The 14,898-nt window shown below is 41.6% G+C and overlaps 1 protein-coding gene across 1 annotated transcript in view; it reads right to left on the bottom strand.

Annotated features, from left to right (window-relative positions):
* Positions 1-239: 239 nt before the first annotated feature.
* Positions 240-14,898, bottom strand: part of LOC123986001 (Na(+)/H(+) exchange regulatory cofactor NHE-RF3-like) — a 17,088-nt gene continuing 2,429 nt past the window's right edge. Inside the window, exons 4-10 of the mRNA XM_046074037.1 lie at positions 12,984-13,055; positions 9,114-9,246; positions 7,661-7,797; positions 7,359-7,566; positions 2,940-3,136; positions 2,631-2,843; positions 240-290 (exon numbers count right to left, since the gene is read on the bottom strand). Of these exons, the coding sequence (XP_045929993.1) occupies positions 240-290; positions 2,631-2,843; positions 2,940-3,136; positions 7,359-7,566; positions 7,661-7,797; positions 9,114-9,246; positions 12,984-13,055 (1,011 nt within the window). The remainder of the gene's footprint in view (positions 291-2,630; positions 2,844-2,939; positions 3,137-7,358; positions 7,567-7,660; positions 7,798-9,113; positions 9,247-12,983; positions 13,056-14,898) is intronic.

Raw genomic sequence — 14,898 nt, 5'->3', positions numbered from 1 at the left:
CAATTAACAGAGGAAACTGATGATGAATGAAGAATGTGATTTTAATTTTTGTATATCAAGTCTGATCCATTTTATAACAAAAATTAATCCTATTACACAAGCAATAGTTTAACAATTTAAAAATATATCTTGCATTCATAAAAGCATCAACATTTAAAGGTTACAAATGGAAAACTAGTTTTGTATGACTCTGTGTCAGTTGTGCTGAAGAGCCACGCTGGAAGCTGGGACTGTTTTTCCTATAGAGCTCGACGATGCTTCATCTGGATGGGTTCTGCAATTAGCAGCCCCTGCACATGAGAGACAAGATGGGTACAGAGTTACTGACAGTACACACAGTTTTTTCCCAACCGCCATGAACATACTGAACTCTGAGATCGCCTCCTCATGATAACCTCTCTTGCATGTGACAATAATTAGGGTGGCAACATGAAATACAATGTATACTCTGTGTGCAATATTAATCTTACTGCTTGACATGGAAGAGATCATCTATGCTGAAAGGCAATGTGCAATAATAATCTATGCTGCTAGACACCATTTGACCACTCAAGTCAGCTCTATGTACAGTCCCCTCCAAAAGTATTGGTTTTGTTTTTGTTGTTCACTAAAGATATTTGGGTTTAAGATCGAAAGATGAGTATGAGACAAGAGTTCAGAATTTCAGCTCTCATTTCCTAGTATTCGATCTTAAAGTAAACAACATTTAATATTTGATGGCATAACCTTTGGTTGCAATAACTGCCTCAAGCCTGCGACCCATCGACATCACCAAACTGTTACATTCATCATTTGTGATGCTATTCCAGGATTTTACCGCAGCTTCTTTAAGTGCTTGTTTGTTTTGGGGTGTTTCTCCCTTTAGTCTCCTCTTAAGGAGGTGAAATGCAGCTCTATTGCAGAGGTGACTAATAGGCCGACCGCGGTCCGGACCCGGACGTACAGCTGATCTGTTATTGAGAATTACTACCTCGTGACGGAGCGTTTCTATTGTAAAACAACCAAGGATGAAAACTTAGACTAGTCATGCTATTTAATGTTTGGACAATCAGCCTAAAAGGCAACACCTGGGCAACAAGAAACATCTGTCAGTCACATGTTCCAAGTGTTTTGCTCACTTGAAAAATGGGTGGGTTCAAACAAAGGTTGGTATGTCCTGAGTTGTTTAACACATCTAGATGTGAATACCAGGAAATGAGAGCTGAAATTCTGAACTCTTATACTCTCTCATACTCATCTTTTGATCACAAACCCAAATGTCTTCAGTGAACAACAAAAACAAAGGAATTTGACTTACTGTTCCAATACTTTTGGAGGGGACTGTATATTTATTATCTTATTTTATATTTATTATTGAACTGTACTACCTGAACATCGCAGACTCTAATCCATCAAACAAACAACAAACAGAAGTAGCTTTCACACACCTAATCTAACTTTACCTAACCCAGGAACATCCCCCCTAGCCAAGCTACCTGTCTTCACCACAGGTGCAGATTTCTGCATACCTGCAGAGAATTGCATGCAGCTTGCGGGAGATAACACATATATAATATAATATAATGTAATCATATATGCTGAAAAAAGGGTGGATGCAAATTTTGGCAGGTAGCCTACAACATCTTTTCTGCCGAATAATGAATGCACCTCTTAAAGTCCTTTTCAGTGGAGAGTTTGATATATGTACTGTGCAGTTAGTGTAATAAATGACTGTATCTAACTAACAGTTAGTATCTAACTGAAAAGTCACTCCGTTAAAGTACGAAGCCAAATCTAACATTGCCCGTTTGGAAAGTTTAATATTAACATTACATAAGCTAACTGAGAGCTGAGCCTTTACTTTCCAACTTCACACAGACGCCTTTTGTTCAAAGTATTATCACTCTAATATCTAACACTTCTTTAATACATGCTGACTTCTCTTTGACTTTCACTTAGCATTGTTAGCACAGCTTGGGGTCACTTGAAACTGCTAATAAGCGTAACGACCTAAGCTAACAAGCTGGGTATGTAGACACCGAAATTGCTAATAAATGTAAAACATAACTAAAGTACTAGAATTTCACTTACGAACTGGAGCACAGGCTTCCTGAACGGTCTCTCTCTCCAATAAATCGCACAGCCTGCCATTATTCTTCCGGTATTTGCATGAAGAAATGTCCAAAAGGCTCAAACAGGCAGAGCAGCAGAGCGCCGTGACTGTATTAGCTGAGTGAAGCTAACAGACGGAGGGCATACGGCCTAACAGTGACAGCGGCAGCTGCCACCTGTCAATCAAAGTGACTATGCCCCTAATAATGCAGAACTTTAAGGCTTATTATAATTTAAACAGGTGAGTTATAAAAAAACAAAACACCCCCTCACAGTTGTCCTGAAGGGAAAAATTAGCTATATACACTAAAACCATTTTTTGAACCAGGCTGTAAACATGTTATTCTGCTGTAAAGTTGGGCATTTTAACATGGGGGTCAATGAAGATTGACTCCCTTCTGCAGCCAGCCTTAAGTGGCTACTTGATGAATAGCAGTTTTTGGTCACTTCCGGGTAGCTTCAAAAATGAGAACCGGAATCTGGCCACTGATTAGGACTGGACACAGTTTTCCTGCCTGTAATGAATAGTAGGATCATACCTGTGTGGTTAAAGTTCCTGACTGATCTGGGACACTGTCTGAGTGGAAACCAGAGGCAGTATCTTCTTTGTCCTGAAGATACATTGTGGGATATGTCAGACATCCATTTCTCAGAGGAGTTACATTCTGGTTATTAGTGCAGTGGGAGACAGTCTGCTGCCTTTCATCCCAGAGTGTACAATCATCATGGAACAAGAGGGGAGAAATTCCTAACTGCAGGAAAACAACAGAAAGCAGTTAAAGGCAACTTCTGATACAGTATTTGTATGAAGAATAGTTGTGTGAACACACTGATATGACTGCACTTACCCGTCTGTAAAAGTCTCTTCCTATTATAGATATAGAGGTGAGGATGACTTTATCACCACTCAGTCTAATCTTTCTGACAATGTCCTCATGCTCCATAGCCTCAACAGGTTCCCCATTGACAGCTAGTAGAATGTCTCCATCCTCCATCCCTGCCCCCTCAGCTGGACTCCCCACATCCACCTCCCTCAGCATGTGAACTGGATCAGAGCAGGTTTGTAAGGAAAAGAACAGAAGTTCAGAGAGACCTTACAGAAAGAAAAACCAAGTTTCCTAATATACCTTTCACAGACCCCAGTAATAAAGTTAAAATAAACACCAGATAAAATATACAAGGGAAACGGACATTAGACACAAGTTAAAATAAAATAATATCTGCTACCTAAATGCCTGTCTGAACAGTTGGGGTTTTAGCTGTTTTTTAAAAGGGCCCACTACAATGCAGTATTAGGGCCATTGTAGGTAAAACTTTTATTATTTTTTTATTTTACCAGGAAAGAAATCCATTGAGATAATATAAAACTCAAATATTCTCTTGGATTATTAAGTCATATATTTATACGAAATGGGTTTTTTTTAAGATGTGCTGTTCTTTAAGCCTCTGTACTTTTTAAAATTAATTAAAGTAGGGTGTACAGATGTTAATAACAACAGTTGTCACATATTGTGCAGACACTGCAGTCATATTTAGACTAGGATGTAACACATGCTCTCAAGTGGCTAAAGCACACAGACTCAGAGTTTTTTTCTCATAGATTTACCACTTTAATCTCAGAGAATAGCAAAGTTTTTCCCTTAAATTTACGACTTTTTCTATATTATAAAAAGTATTTTATATTTCCCCCATCCCCTGGTTCTGTAATAATAATTAAAAAGAAAAATCTACAATGGCCTTAATACACCATTGTAGTCTGCAGAGGTCCATGATATACTTTGGAACCTCGCCATGTAGGGCTCCATAAGTGAGTACCAACATTTTAAAATCAAGAGGGGAGCCAATGCAGAGAGGTTAAAATAAGTGTGAAGCGTCCGCTACCCTCAGCCTGCTGCCCCAGCATGCAACAGCAAACAGGATAGCACTGGCTACCACAGACTCAGCACAGTCCGGCAGATGTTAAAGGACCTCAGCCTCCTCAGAAAATAGAGACGGCTTTGGCCCTTCCTGTAGAGGGCTTGAGTGTTCTGTCCATATGCACTCCCAGGTATTTGAAGTCTTCCACAATGTCCACACTGACCCCCTTTATGGAAACAGGGGTCACTGGTGCCTTGGCTCTCCTTAGATCCACAACTGGCTCCTCAGTCTTTTTCACATTGAGCTGCAGATGGTTCTGCTTCCACCATGTGACAAAGTCCCCTAGCAGAGCCCTCTACTGTATCCAACCACAGCAGAGTCATCAGAAAACTTTTGAAGATGGCAGGACTCTGTGTGGTTGTTTAAGGGCCTTTCTCATTTCCCAAATTTGTGCCTCCTTGATCCTCGAGGAGGATGTGTGAGGAGAGAGGAGTCAAGGAAACAGGCATTTAACAAAATGAGATGTCCTTTCCCTGGAGCCGTCATTTTAAAGCGACATCAATTAAATCTGACTTGTTGCACAGCTCCATAATCTGTCCACTGTTTTGAGCTGTGATCGCTGTCAGAGCAGCAGACCAGCTGTTGGCACTAAAGACACAGATCATTTCTTCACAATCCAAAAACATGTCTGTCAACATTGTGACACGTAGAAACATCTCGAGGTTCCAATAAACATTATAGCAGCTTTTTAAAACAGTCAGATTACAGCAGCCTAATCATTTACTACACAGTAACATTTTTTTTGCGGTGTGCCTTTTGGGAGATGATTTCAGCCCTTAGCCTGATGAGGTGAAAGTTTCATCATCAGTCCCTTTACGAAATGACACAGTAACATTTATCTCAAATAGCCCCAATTAAAACTGTCATCACAGGGCTCTACTTTTGGAATGACATGGAGACTACATGAGCACTATTATTAAAACATGAAACACAGCAGATCAGTGCTGAATGCTCTGGTTCATATTACAGCCTAATAATTTGACTTCAGCAGCTGAATGCACTGTTTTGGCACAATTATAGCAGCTGAATTGGTGTGATGGCGGATCTGCTCGGACATTACGAGAATAGGCCTACGCATAAATCAGCCAACTAATTATTTTATCAAATTTATGGACCTGCACCTGCAGGGACGCTCTGAAGGAACTCAGGGTTGATCAGGAGGACGGCTGCTTTACTCCAAACTGTTTCACTGTATGAACCTGGACAGTGTGTGAGACCTTTTGGATGTGTAGAAGAACACAGAACATGAATTAACATTAGATCCTGATTAAGCCACTACTCCGGCTACACCAGTGTGTCCTTGCCTATAGCTCCTCCAGCAAGCCTCCTCGATCCTCAATCCTCAATTCTCGCTCCTCACTCCTCGCTCCTCGCTCCTTGCTCCTCGAGGTGCATTTTAGGAATTGAGATGTCCTTCAAGATGGCACACTGAGATCGATTTCCGGGTCAGCTCGAGGAGGCACAAATTTGAGAAATGAGAAAGGCCGTAAGTCTGTGGTGTAGATGATAAGGAGAAAGAGAGACAGGAAAGTCCCAGGCACACATACTGTGGTCTGGCAGTCAGGTAGTAAACAATGAAGGACACGAGGGGGGTATCCACCTGCATCGCTCTCAGCTTCTCACCCAGCAGGGCCGGGCCGGATGGTGTTGAAAGCACTGGAGAAGTCAAAAAACATGACCCTCACAGCGCTCGCCGTTTTATCCAGGTGGGCTTAGATGTGATTGGGCAAGAAGATGACTCCCAGTTGGGGCTGGTAGGCGAACTGGAGGGGGTCCAGAAGAGGTCTCAGCATGGGCCATAGCTGTTCCAGGACCTCCAGGGTCTGTAGTCACTGGGATGAGGCGTCTTTGGCACAGGAACGTGGCAAGATGTCTTCCACAGCAGAGGGACCCTTTGGAGACTCAGTGTAGTAGGAGTAGTGGGGTTGGAGGTGGGATTGATGTGAACCAGCTTGTGGTCTGACCTACCCGGGGGCGAGGGGGGAAGAGCTGTATGCATCCTTAACGTTAGCATACAGCAGGGTCCTCTCCTCTAGTATGTTAGCTCACATACTGGGTGAAGTCAGTTAATGTGGTGGTCATGGTGACGTGGTTAAAATTACCCGAGATCACTATGAGGGCACTCGGGTGTTGAGTCTAGAGTTCAGACGTTACATGTCGACGTCGGGTTGGCAGAGGGCGGAATGTAAACAGCTACAGCGATGGCATGTGAAATTTCCTGTGGCAGATAATATAGCTGGAGTCCCACAGCAAGCAGTTCAGTGTCCGGGCTACAGATACGCTGTTTAACGTTAATGTGACCGGGATTACACCATCTGTTGTTAACTAGTACGGCAATCCTCCGCCTTTCCGGTTTCTGCTCTCGGTACAATTGACACTGTCGGCCCAAACGGTCTGCAAGTCGTCGAAGGAGACGTTGTGGTCAGGAATATCCCGGTGTAGCCAAGTCTCTGTGAAGCACATTAAACTACACTCCTGGAAACTCCCTCTGACTCCGTGCTAATACTGTTAGCTCGTCCATCTTATTAGCCAGTCATGTTGCCAATGATGAGAGAGGGGAGACACAGCTTAAATCTCCTTCTCCTAAGTCTCGGTTGTCTGGACCCCTCTCTCTTCCCTCGCTGTTTCGTTCCTCCTCTGCATCCTCTGTGTGTCCTCTTCTAGCTCTCAGCGGGGATGTCTGTGGACCTGGGTGCCATGCCGGTTGGCTTCAGCGCAATCAGCTGGTCCCGGGTGTAAACAAAGCGGCCATGTAGTTGCTGCGCAACGGTGCCGTGACTTAATCAAAGGAGCAAATTCACGGCTAACAACCAACCAAAACTCTTTAAACTTGCATGATTAGAGAGAGTGTACCTTAAATTACTTATAAACCAAAAATCACACACCTGAGATATAAAAAAGAAAGTTATAAAGTTAGACAATAAGATGACGAGCGGCATCAATTGCAACAGGCTACATGCATGGATGGTGCATGCGCACTATTCTCATGGTAAAAAAATACATGGTAAATACATGGTAAAAAAAGAACCTTCGAGTCACAGACAAGGACTCTGAATGCTGTGTGAAGATTTGTATCTTCTTTCAGTACTTAGTGTCAACATATTATTGTATATATACAGCATCAACTGACAATTGGAATTGCTTGGTTGTTGTGGACAGAGATTGTGGACTGTGAAGACTTGAAATGATGCTTTTTCATGTCAGTTCTTCGCTATTTTTGTGTAATCTGAACTACATATCAGCTTAATATTGCACCATGTGTCTTATAGAATGATTAGATGGCTCTAAGCGATGAATGTACATGTGTGTGTCTGAGATTGTTGTCATGTGTCCATCAGTGTATCTTTTACCTATTTGCGGCGTGCCTGCCTGCTTCTCTTGTCTCAGCAGGAAACCATATCCATTACATCCTTTAACCAGGTGCATGGTCTTGGCAGTGTGGGGGAGGTTGCAACATTCTGCCACCACAGGCAGGATGGGCATCTTTCTCCTGACATAGCAACACTCGCTCTCACTGTCAATGACCAGCACTGTCACTGAGTCCCCACTCTTCTTCACCTAAGAACCAAACATACTGTAGGAATCAACACATGTTCTAATCTTCAGTCTAACAAACCACACAAGTTACTGACTGAAGAAACTGGATTCATACAGTTCTGCTGAGAGTGGAGTGTGTGAGTGTTGACACCATGACTCCATTGATCCAAATCAGTCTGTCTCCAGTGCAAACACCAGCTTTCTCTGCTGGACCATCAGTCACTCTGCTCACAATGTACTGGCCCTTATGACCTGGTGACACATCAATATTATTAAAATCAGAATCGTACAATATGACTGTGTAATACCACAAGATGGTGTAACTTGTTAAATGCACGCTCGCGCCATTAAATAGCAGGTTGTCGACCCATTCACCACTCGTGTTTGTTGAAGCTCTGATGATGCAAAGTAGGCCCTTCATTACCAACACCAACAAACTAAATAAGGATACACTTACTAGTCATTAGCAAACTATTAAACATTAAACTGTTACAATTACTTCAAAACTAACCTTCATCTGGGATATGTGAATATACTGCTTGTAAATGTCAGATTTATCACACGACCCATTAAGCAGAAAAAATCTGTTACTCTCAAAAATTGTCTTCTTAATTAACTGAGTCTGTGTACTGGTGAAGGGATAGATTATCAGCTGATGGAAGGTTGTGAACTGATTTCATGGTACCTTGGAAAAGTATTTTTAGTATTTTTGAAGTACATTAAAAGTTTTTTTTGATATACAGCGTGGCTGCTCTGCTCTATTTTGTAGTTTTTTTTGATACACTTCAAATTACAATATTTGGTATGTTATTTTAAAATTCATTTTGATATATCGTTGGCCATCCCTGCTGCTAATGTGATTTATGCAGTGTTATAAAGATAGTCTGATGATGAAGAATTTTACATATTTCCAGAGAACCGATCCAAGGAACCTCTGATGTAAGAGTAGCAGTGAGATAATTTATCCTTTATTTTTATTTCTTACTCCCTGTTGAACTATCACTTGGCACTTAATTGAGCATTACACTAAAAACTGCAGGATGGCTGAGCTGTTACAAACATCTGGGTGTGCGTCTCTCAACTGCCCACAGAAACCACGCTTTTGTCTTGTTAAACAGGAGGGCAATCTCAGCTGGGATCAGTCAGTCCTAATGCTCTGCAATTAAACCTGTACTATTTCAATGAAACCTGTCGCTGAAGCTGTCGTGTGAACACCTACCCGGGTAAAGACCAGCAAGTCTACCTGTGGGATTCCACCAATCTATGCCACCTACAAGGTAAAGATAATACTAAAAATACTTTTCCAAGGTACCGTGAATTAAGGAGTGATGAATCCATGATTCTAAGTGGACAGAGTATCAACTTTAACACAAATCCAGCCCCAAGACCATTTTAGCAGGGTGTTTCTATAGAGCAGGGGTGAACTAAGAGAAATGGTTACAAATATGTAAATCATAAATCCAATGGATCGTCACACTAGTTGGTTTCTTGTGAAATTGTTAAAGCGCACGTGTGTGTATTGTCTTCAGATAATCTATAAATGAGTACAAACTGACAGTAGTCTGTACCTTCCACTGAAATGATAGTCATCCCCAGGCCATACTCTGGGTGTCTGCTGATGTGGCACAGTCTGGGTCTGGACCAGTGCTCCCCTTTGGAGGTCTTTACCAGTGTCTGCAGGTCCACACCAATAGATACTGCCTGGAAAAGACAGACATTAGCAGGATTGATTCATGGAAGAATGAATCAGAGAAATAATACAGAATAACTCACATTTAAGTATTGGTATTAATTAAATTAAGTTACAATACAATTTACAATCAATTTTATGAAATGTACAACACAACAAACGGTGGAACAAGTGCATAGGTTGCAGCCTTTGCCAAGGTCACCTAACTCACGCTCCAATTAAATGAAGCTGTAAATAGATCTTTTTCAAACCTTTGTCAAATACATGTGCAACTAGTGATGTTAAGATATAAAATAGAAGGTTTGCCCCTTTATTATAGTGTCATGTTGATTCTCACTAGTACGTCATGGCTGCTAGATATAATACATATAAAAAACAACATGCTCAACTGGCACATACACCTCTGCACTTATTTAGGATGATTCTTCGTGTGCATCTGCTGTGTCACATAAACAGTGTGCTGCTTGTCTTCCACTGAATAACTTGTGATATACTTAATTTAGGGTGACCATATTTTGGATAGTGGGGGCAGGAGGCAGACAGACAACCACAGTGGGTGTAAGGTTGGGGCTGGGGCTCTATCCACCTGAGGAGTAACTAGTATAAATTTGTGTATTACAATATTATAACATTAAATAAAAAGTTAAATCTTAGTATAATACTAAAATGTTTTTAGGTTACACTTTATTTGGCTTATTTCTGCTTGCAGACTGTTTATAGTGGGCCCATTTGTAACATGTAACATGTAACAGCTCACTGATGTTCAACAATTCAACTGATTTACAAATAAAACCTTTTTTCTGCCTTGTTTAGATTTGATTAAGATCAATAATGTATTCAGTATGATTTCGGATAATAGAAGGCCTATCATATATACCTTACCACTATAAGGCTATAATATTAATTCCAGTTACAGCAGTTTCATTATGGTATATTGTTCTTATTCAGGAAATCCTTGTCCAAGAAAAATGCTCTACAAAAACAAAAAGAAAATCCTAACTTGTCAGTAATCATGAGAACCATTCATGCAGAACGGGTTCTACATTTCAAAAGTTTGCTCTAGCACCACTTCTACCTTTTTATAATGTCCCGCCCAATCCAGGCTGTGATTGGTCAGTTCACGAAAAGTGACTTTGATGAGTAACTTTCTGCACAAGCTTGGACAAAAACAGCACCAGATCGCCTCCCTAATCCGTCTCTGCTGGAGGAGTGGGCAGAAAAAAGTACCAGTAACTTGTAAAATCTTGTATATACTCTGGAGTGGACACATATAGGGACAGCTGCAGACCCTCGCATACTCACGGATGCAGAAAGTATAATTCTTGCTGCCATCCTTGGGTATGCGAGGTACCTAAAGGGTCTGTATCATTAGAGGGTGAACATGTTGGGTCTGTGTGGACGTCCGCATGCCTCCTGTTTTTTATGACCGTGCGGACACCAACAGATCTGTGCATGTGTGGAACAAGTTCGCCAAGCTGACTCCAGAAAGTAGTATAAACAGAAGTAGTCCACGTCTGTGGGGGCGGCAGCTGTCCGTGTGTGCAACTGCTCAAGAGTATATTCAAGGCTTTAGAAGTGCTGGTGTGATTGTACTGGTCAAAGCAATGCAAAAACGCACACAATGAATGCCAACTGTAAAAAGCTGAAGCCAAATCACGGACATTTTGAGCGATTTGGAAATCCCTGGGGGACGCATTTTAAGGTCCCAAAAGAGGACATGTCCAGGAAAAAGAGGACCTGTGGTCACTCTACTTAAATATAACCACTCATTGTAGGCAGCTGTGACTGTTAGCTATGCTACTAGGACTAGCTGCAGCTACATATTAGCCCTGTTCATTTAGCATAGTGTCTAGCCTATTGGACAAAATTTAACCTCTAATGCTGCTAAAACCATTCAAAATGGGTTTTTTATGTAAGATCTCTCTCCCTCTCCCTCTCCCTCCCTCACCCCCAACCGGTCAAGGCAGATGGATGCCCACCCTGAGCCATGGTTCTGCTCGAGGTTTCTGCCTCTTAAAGGAAGTTTTTCCTTGCCTCTGTCGCCTAGTGCTTGCTATTGGTGGTTTCTGTAATAATAGTATAATAGTATGGTCTAGACCTGCTCTATATAAAAAGTGCTATGAGATAACTGTTGTTGTGATTTGGCGCTATATAAATAAAACTGAATTGAATTGTATTAGGTATATATATATATGTTATATGTTATAACAGCAACAGCAGGAATACATGCCAGTGGGAAGTGATATGTGCCAGCAGAACACCACTGACATATCAGTATTCAACTGTGATTAAGAGTCACTATATGACTGAGTTAAACAAGAGTAGCACACCACCAGTGTGACAGTGGGGTCTGTTGGTAGAACAAAAGTTAAAAGCTGTGTAAGAGGCATACAACATTTGTATACCAGTAGTAGCTGGTGGCATCAGTAAGAATTACTACTGTATATGTTTGTGCCTATTGCCAGTAATCAGCAGCAACTCATGGCATGTCTACAGAGAAAGCATTTCTGCCCTTTTTTTCAGTTGTTCATCTCATGTGTCTGATGGAACAGATATACTTCTATTTTAATCAATCCAGATGTCTACGTGTTACGGCTTGTGTGAGCTTTACTTGTGAACATGACTAGAATCAAATTTGGATGCATTTTGTTCAGTTTTATGCACTACTGTGATTGTGTAGTCACAATAACAGTCTGCATGGACTGCTGCTCAGGTGTAAAACATGTCCCTTCTCTGCAGTCATTTTGTGATGGTCTCTGCCAGACCGTTCTCTTCTCAGGGCGTCCAGCGCTTTCAGAAAAAGTGACAAAGCGTAGTTATTTGACGCTAAAGCTAGCTGAAGTGTGACAGCACCCGAAGCCCCCTAAATGTAAATGTAAATGCTCCGTACTTGTATAGCGCCTTTCTAGTCTTTTCGACCACTCAAAGCGCTTTTACACTACATCTGCATTCACCAGTCACACACATTCATACACTGAGCCTAAGTGCTCAAACAGAAACTAACATTCACACTCATTCATACACTGGCGGAATAGCCGCCAGGGGCAAATCGGGGTTCAGTATCTTGCCCAAGGACACTTCGACACGCAACCAGGGAGCCAGGAATCGAACCGCCGACCTTCCGATTAACAGCCAACCCGCTCTACCGCCTGAGCCACAGCCGCCCTACCCTTACATAACCATCACAGTTGTTAGTGCCTAAACCTAAGTCACTGACTTTATGCGTGTTGACCGGCTAACCCTACAGCTGTGGCCGTGAGGCCAGCGTGCTAGCAGGTAGGGTTAGCCTCCTTTGTGTTGCTGCAACGTAGCAAACTGTGGCGTTTCATACGGATGCTGAAGGGTAAATAATTATGCTTTGTCGTGCTGTCTGAAAGCATTGGTAATGACACACTGCGATGAGAATGCGTTGGCTCTGCACGTTCCTGCACACAGACTGTGTAGACGCGCTGTTAAAATCAGCATATGCAACTAAAACAAGTGGCGCACCATCAGACACCTTTTTAAAAATGCTAATCATGGTGGCACTTTGTTGAGGTATTCCAGTCCCGGTGCCCCGAAAATGTGCATGCCGGCTTGTTGGCACACCTAAATGGAACTGAGCCATCATTGAGGTTCCATCTGTGTCTGTCCTGCTATGACAAGTTATGTGTCTGCAGAGAAACCAGCCTGTTGTCCTCATCATGTGGAATGGAAGGTAGTGATGGGGAAAAGAGTACTTGAACTAATGTAAGTCCATATAGAGTACCTGTTCATACTGTTCTCTACTCATCACTAGCAGAAACAGGTGTAGGCCACAGGACTGGATCTTCCTCACCACCTGTCAGGTAATTAGAGAAACACACAAATTATTTAGTAATTAAATTTTATTTTCATCACAAATGCCTATAAGTACTTTTTCCTTTAATATTTAGGTCCATCCCAAATTACAAGAGCACGACAGCAATCTGTCGTTTTCTGTTACCTCTCAAAGGACATAAGGATTACGCTCAGGTTAAGATAAGGAAAGAAAAAATCCGACCTGCCCATTTACATTTTGGCCATTCTGATTTTCTTTCTTTCTAAGAACTGTAACTGACAGCATAAACAAAACAAATTGTAACTTTTATTTAAGCAAAAATTATTTCTGTCTTTATTAGGATCCCCATTAGTACCAGCATTGACTATTCTTCTGGAGTCCATTCAACTGTAGTGTTAGAAGATTAATTAAATTATTATTTTTATAAAAACTTTTAATAAAGATTAAAAAATATGGGGCACCACCCTGGAACCAATAACGAAACATACAGTCTCAAAAATGGGTTTGCTTACCTATCCATGCCAATAATCAAACTCTTATTTTACATTAACCTCGTAATACCGGGCAGGTAATCAGTTTCTGCTGTTGTAGCTGTTTTCCGTCCAAAAACAGCGATCGTTTGTGTCATAGAGACTGTCTGGCGGACCGCCATGAGGTCGGTTCCTTTGCAGTAGAAGAAGAGTTTGCTTTGGCAGAGGCGGTCTTTATCGGCCTCTGCTGGTGACCCGTAGGAGCTACACAGACATGATGGATATCAATCGATTTGTCTTTTCAATACGAAGAGAAAGACACCCTTACAGCCCTGTAAGGATGTTTTGTTTTCAAGCTGTGGCCTGAAACAATGTATTCCTTAGCTTCTGACCTTTCAAAGAGACCAGAATTATGCATCTAGGCCTAATGGTTGAGGAGATATTACTGATTTATTTGGGATATGTTATTTTAGGCGTTTTTCCTGGAAATAGGTGCCAGGTACCTTATGGTTAATACAGTGAACAGTGAAGGGTCTGTCTGAGCACTACTTTAATTTGGCACAGATCAGTGATCACAACTTCAATCAATAAATGTGTGATTGGTGTGTGTTGTGTGGCTCGTCAGTCAGTGATTCAAAATGCAAAACTTATGGCCAAAAAAGTTTTCACAATAAAAAAAACTTAATATCAATCGACATCGATAATTATCAGGATAAATGTCAAATCATTATTTCTTTCAAGTTTAAAGGCAGATTTTTGCTGCTGAGTGAAAGTTGAAGAAACCAGATGGTTAATTACGGCCCGAGCACGACCGTGCGAGGTCCCTATTGAATTTGCTAAGATTATTATTAGGGCCCGAGCACGACCGTGCGAGGTCCCTATTGAATTTGCTCGGATCATTAGGCCCCGAGCACGACCGTGGGAGGTCCCTATTGAATTTGCTCAGATTATTTTATTTTATTTTATTAGGGCCCGAGCACGACCGTGCGAGGTCCCTATTGAATTTGCTCGGATTATATATATATATATATATTTTTTTTTTTTTCTGCAAAGTAGGCCCAAATGACATGGCCTAAACATACTCGAAAACTCACCAAAATTTGCAAACATGTCAGAACCGGTGAAAAATTTCGTATTCTACAAGTTTCGCACATGGGCGTGGCAAAATGACTCGCTAGCGCCACCTAGAAAATTGGAAATGATTAGCCCCTCGTTCACGTTCAACCTACATGTACGAAATTTTCTGGGGACATGTATCGTATCAAGACGCACAAAAAAGCCTCAAGAACCCATAGCCTAAAGTCAACAGGAAGTCGGCCATTTTGAATTTTATGGCCATTTTTGGATGATTTACATACTTCGTACTTTAACGAACTCCTCCTAGGGATTTAGTC

This window comes from Micropterus dolomieu, linkage group LG17 (assembly GCF_021292245.1).
Source record: "Micropterus dolomieu isolate WLL.071019.BEF.003 ecotype Adirondacks linkage group LG17, ASM2129224v1, whole genome shotgun sequence".
NCBI lineage: Eukaryota > Metazoa > Chordata > Actinopteri > Centrarchiformes > Centrarchidae > Micropterus > Micropterus dolomieu.
This window is presented reverse-complemented; position numbering and strand designations above follow the sequence as displayed.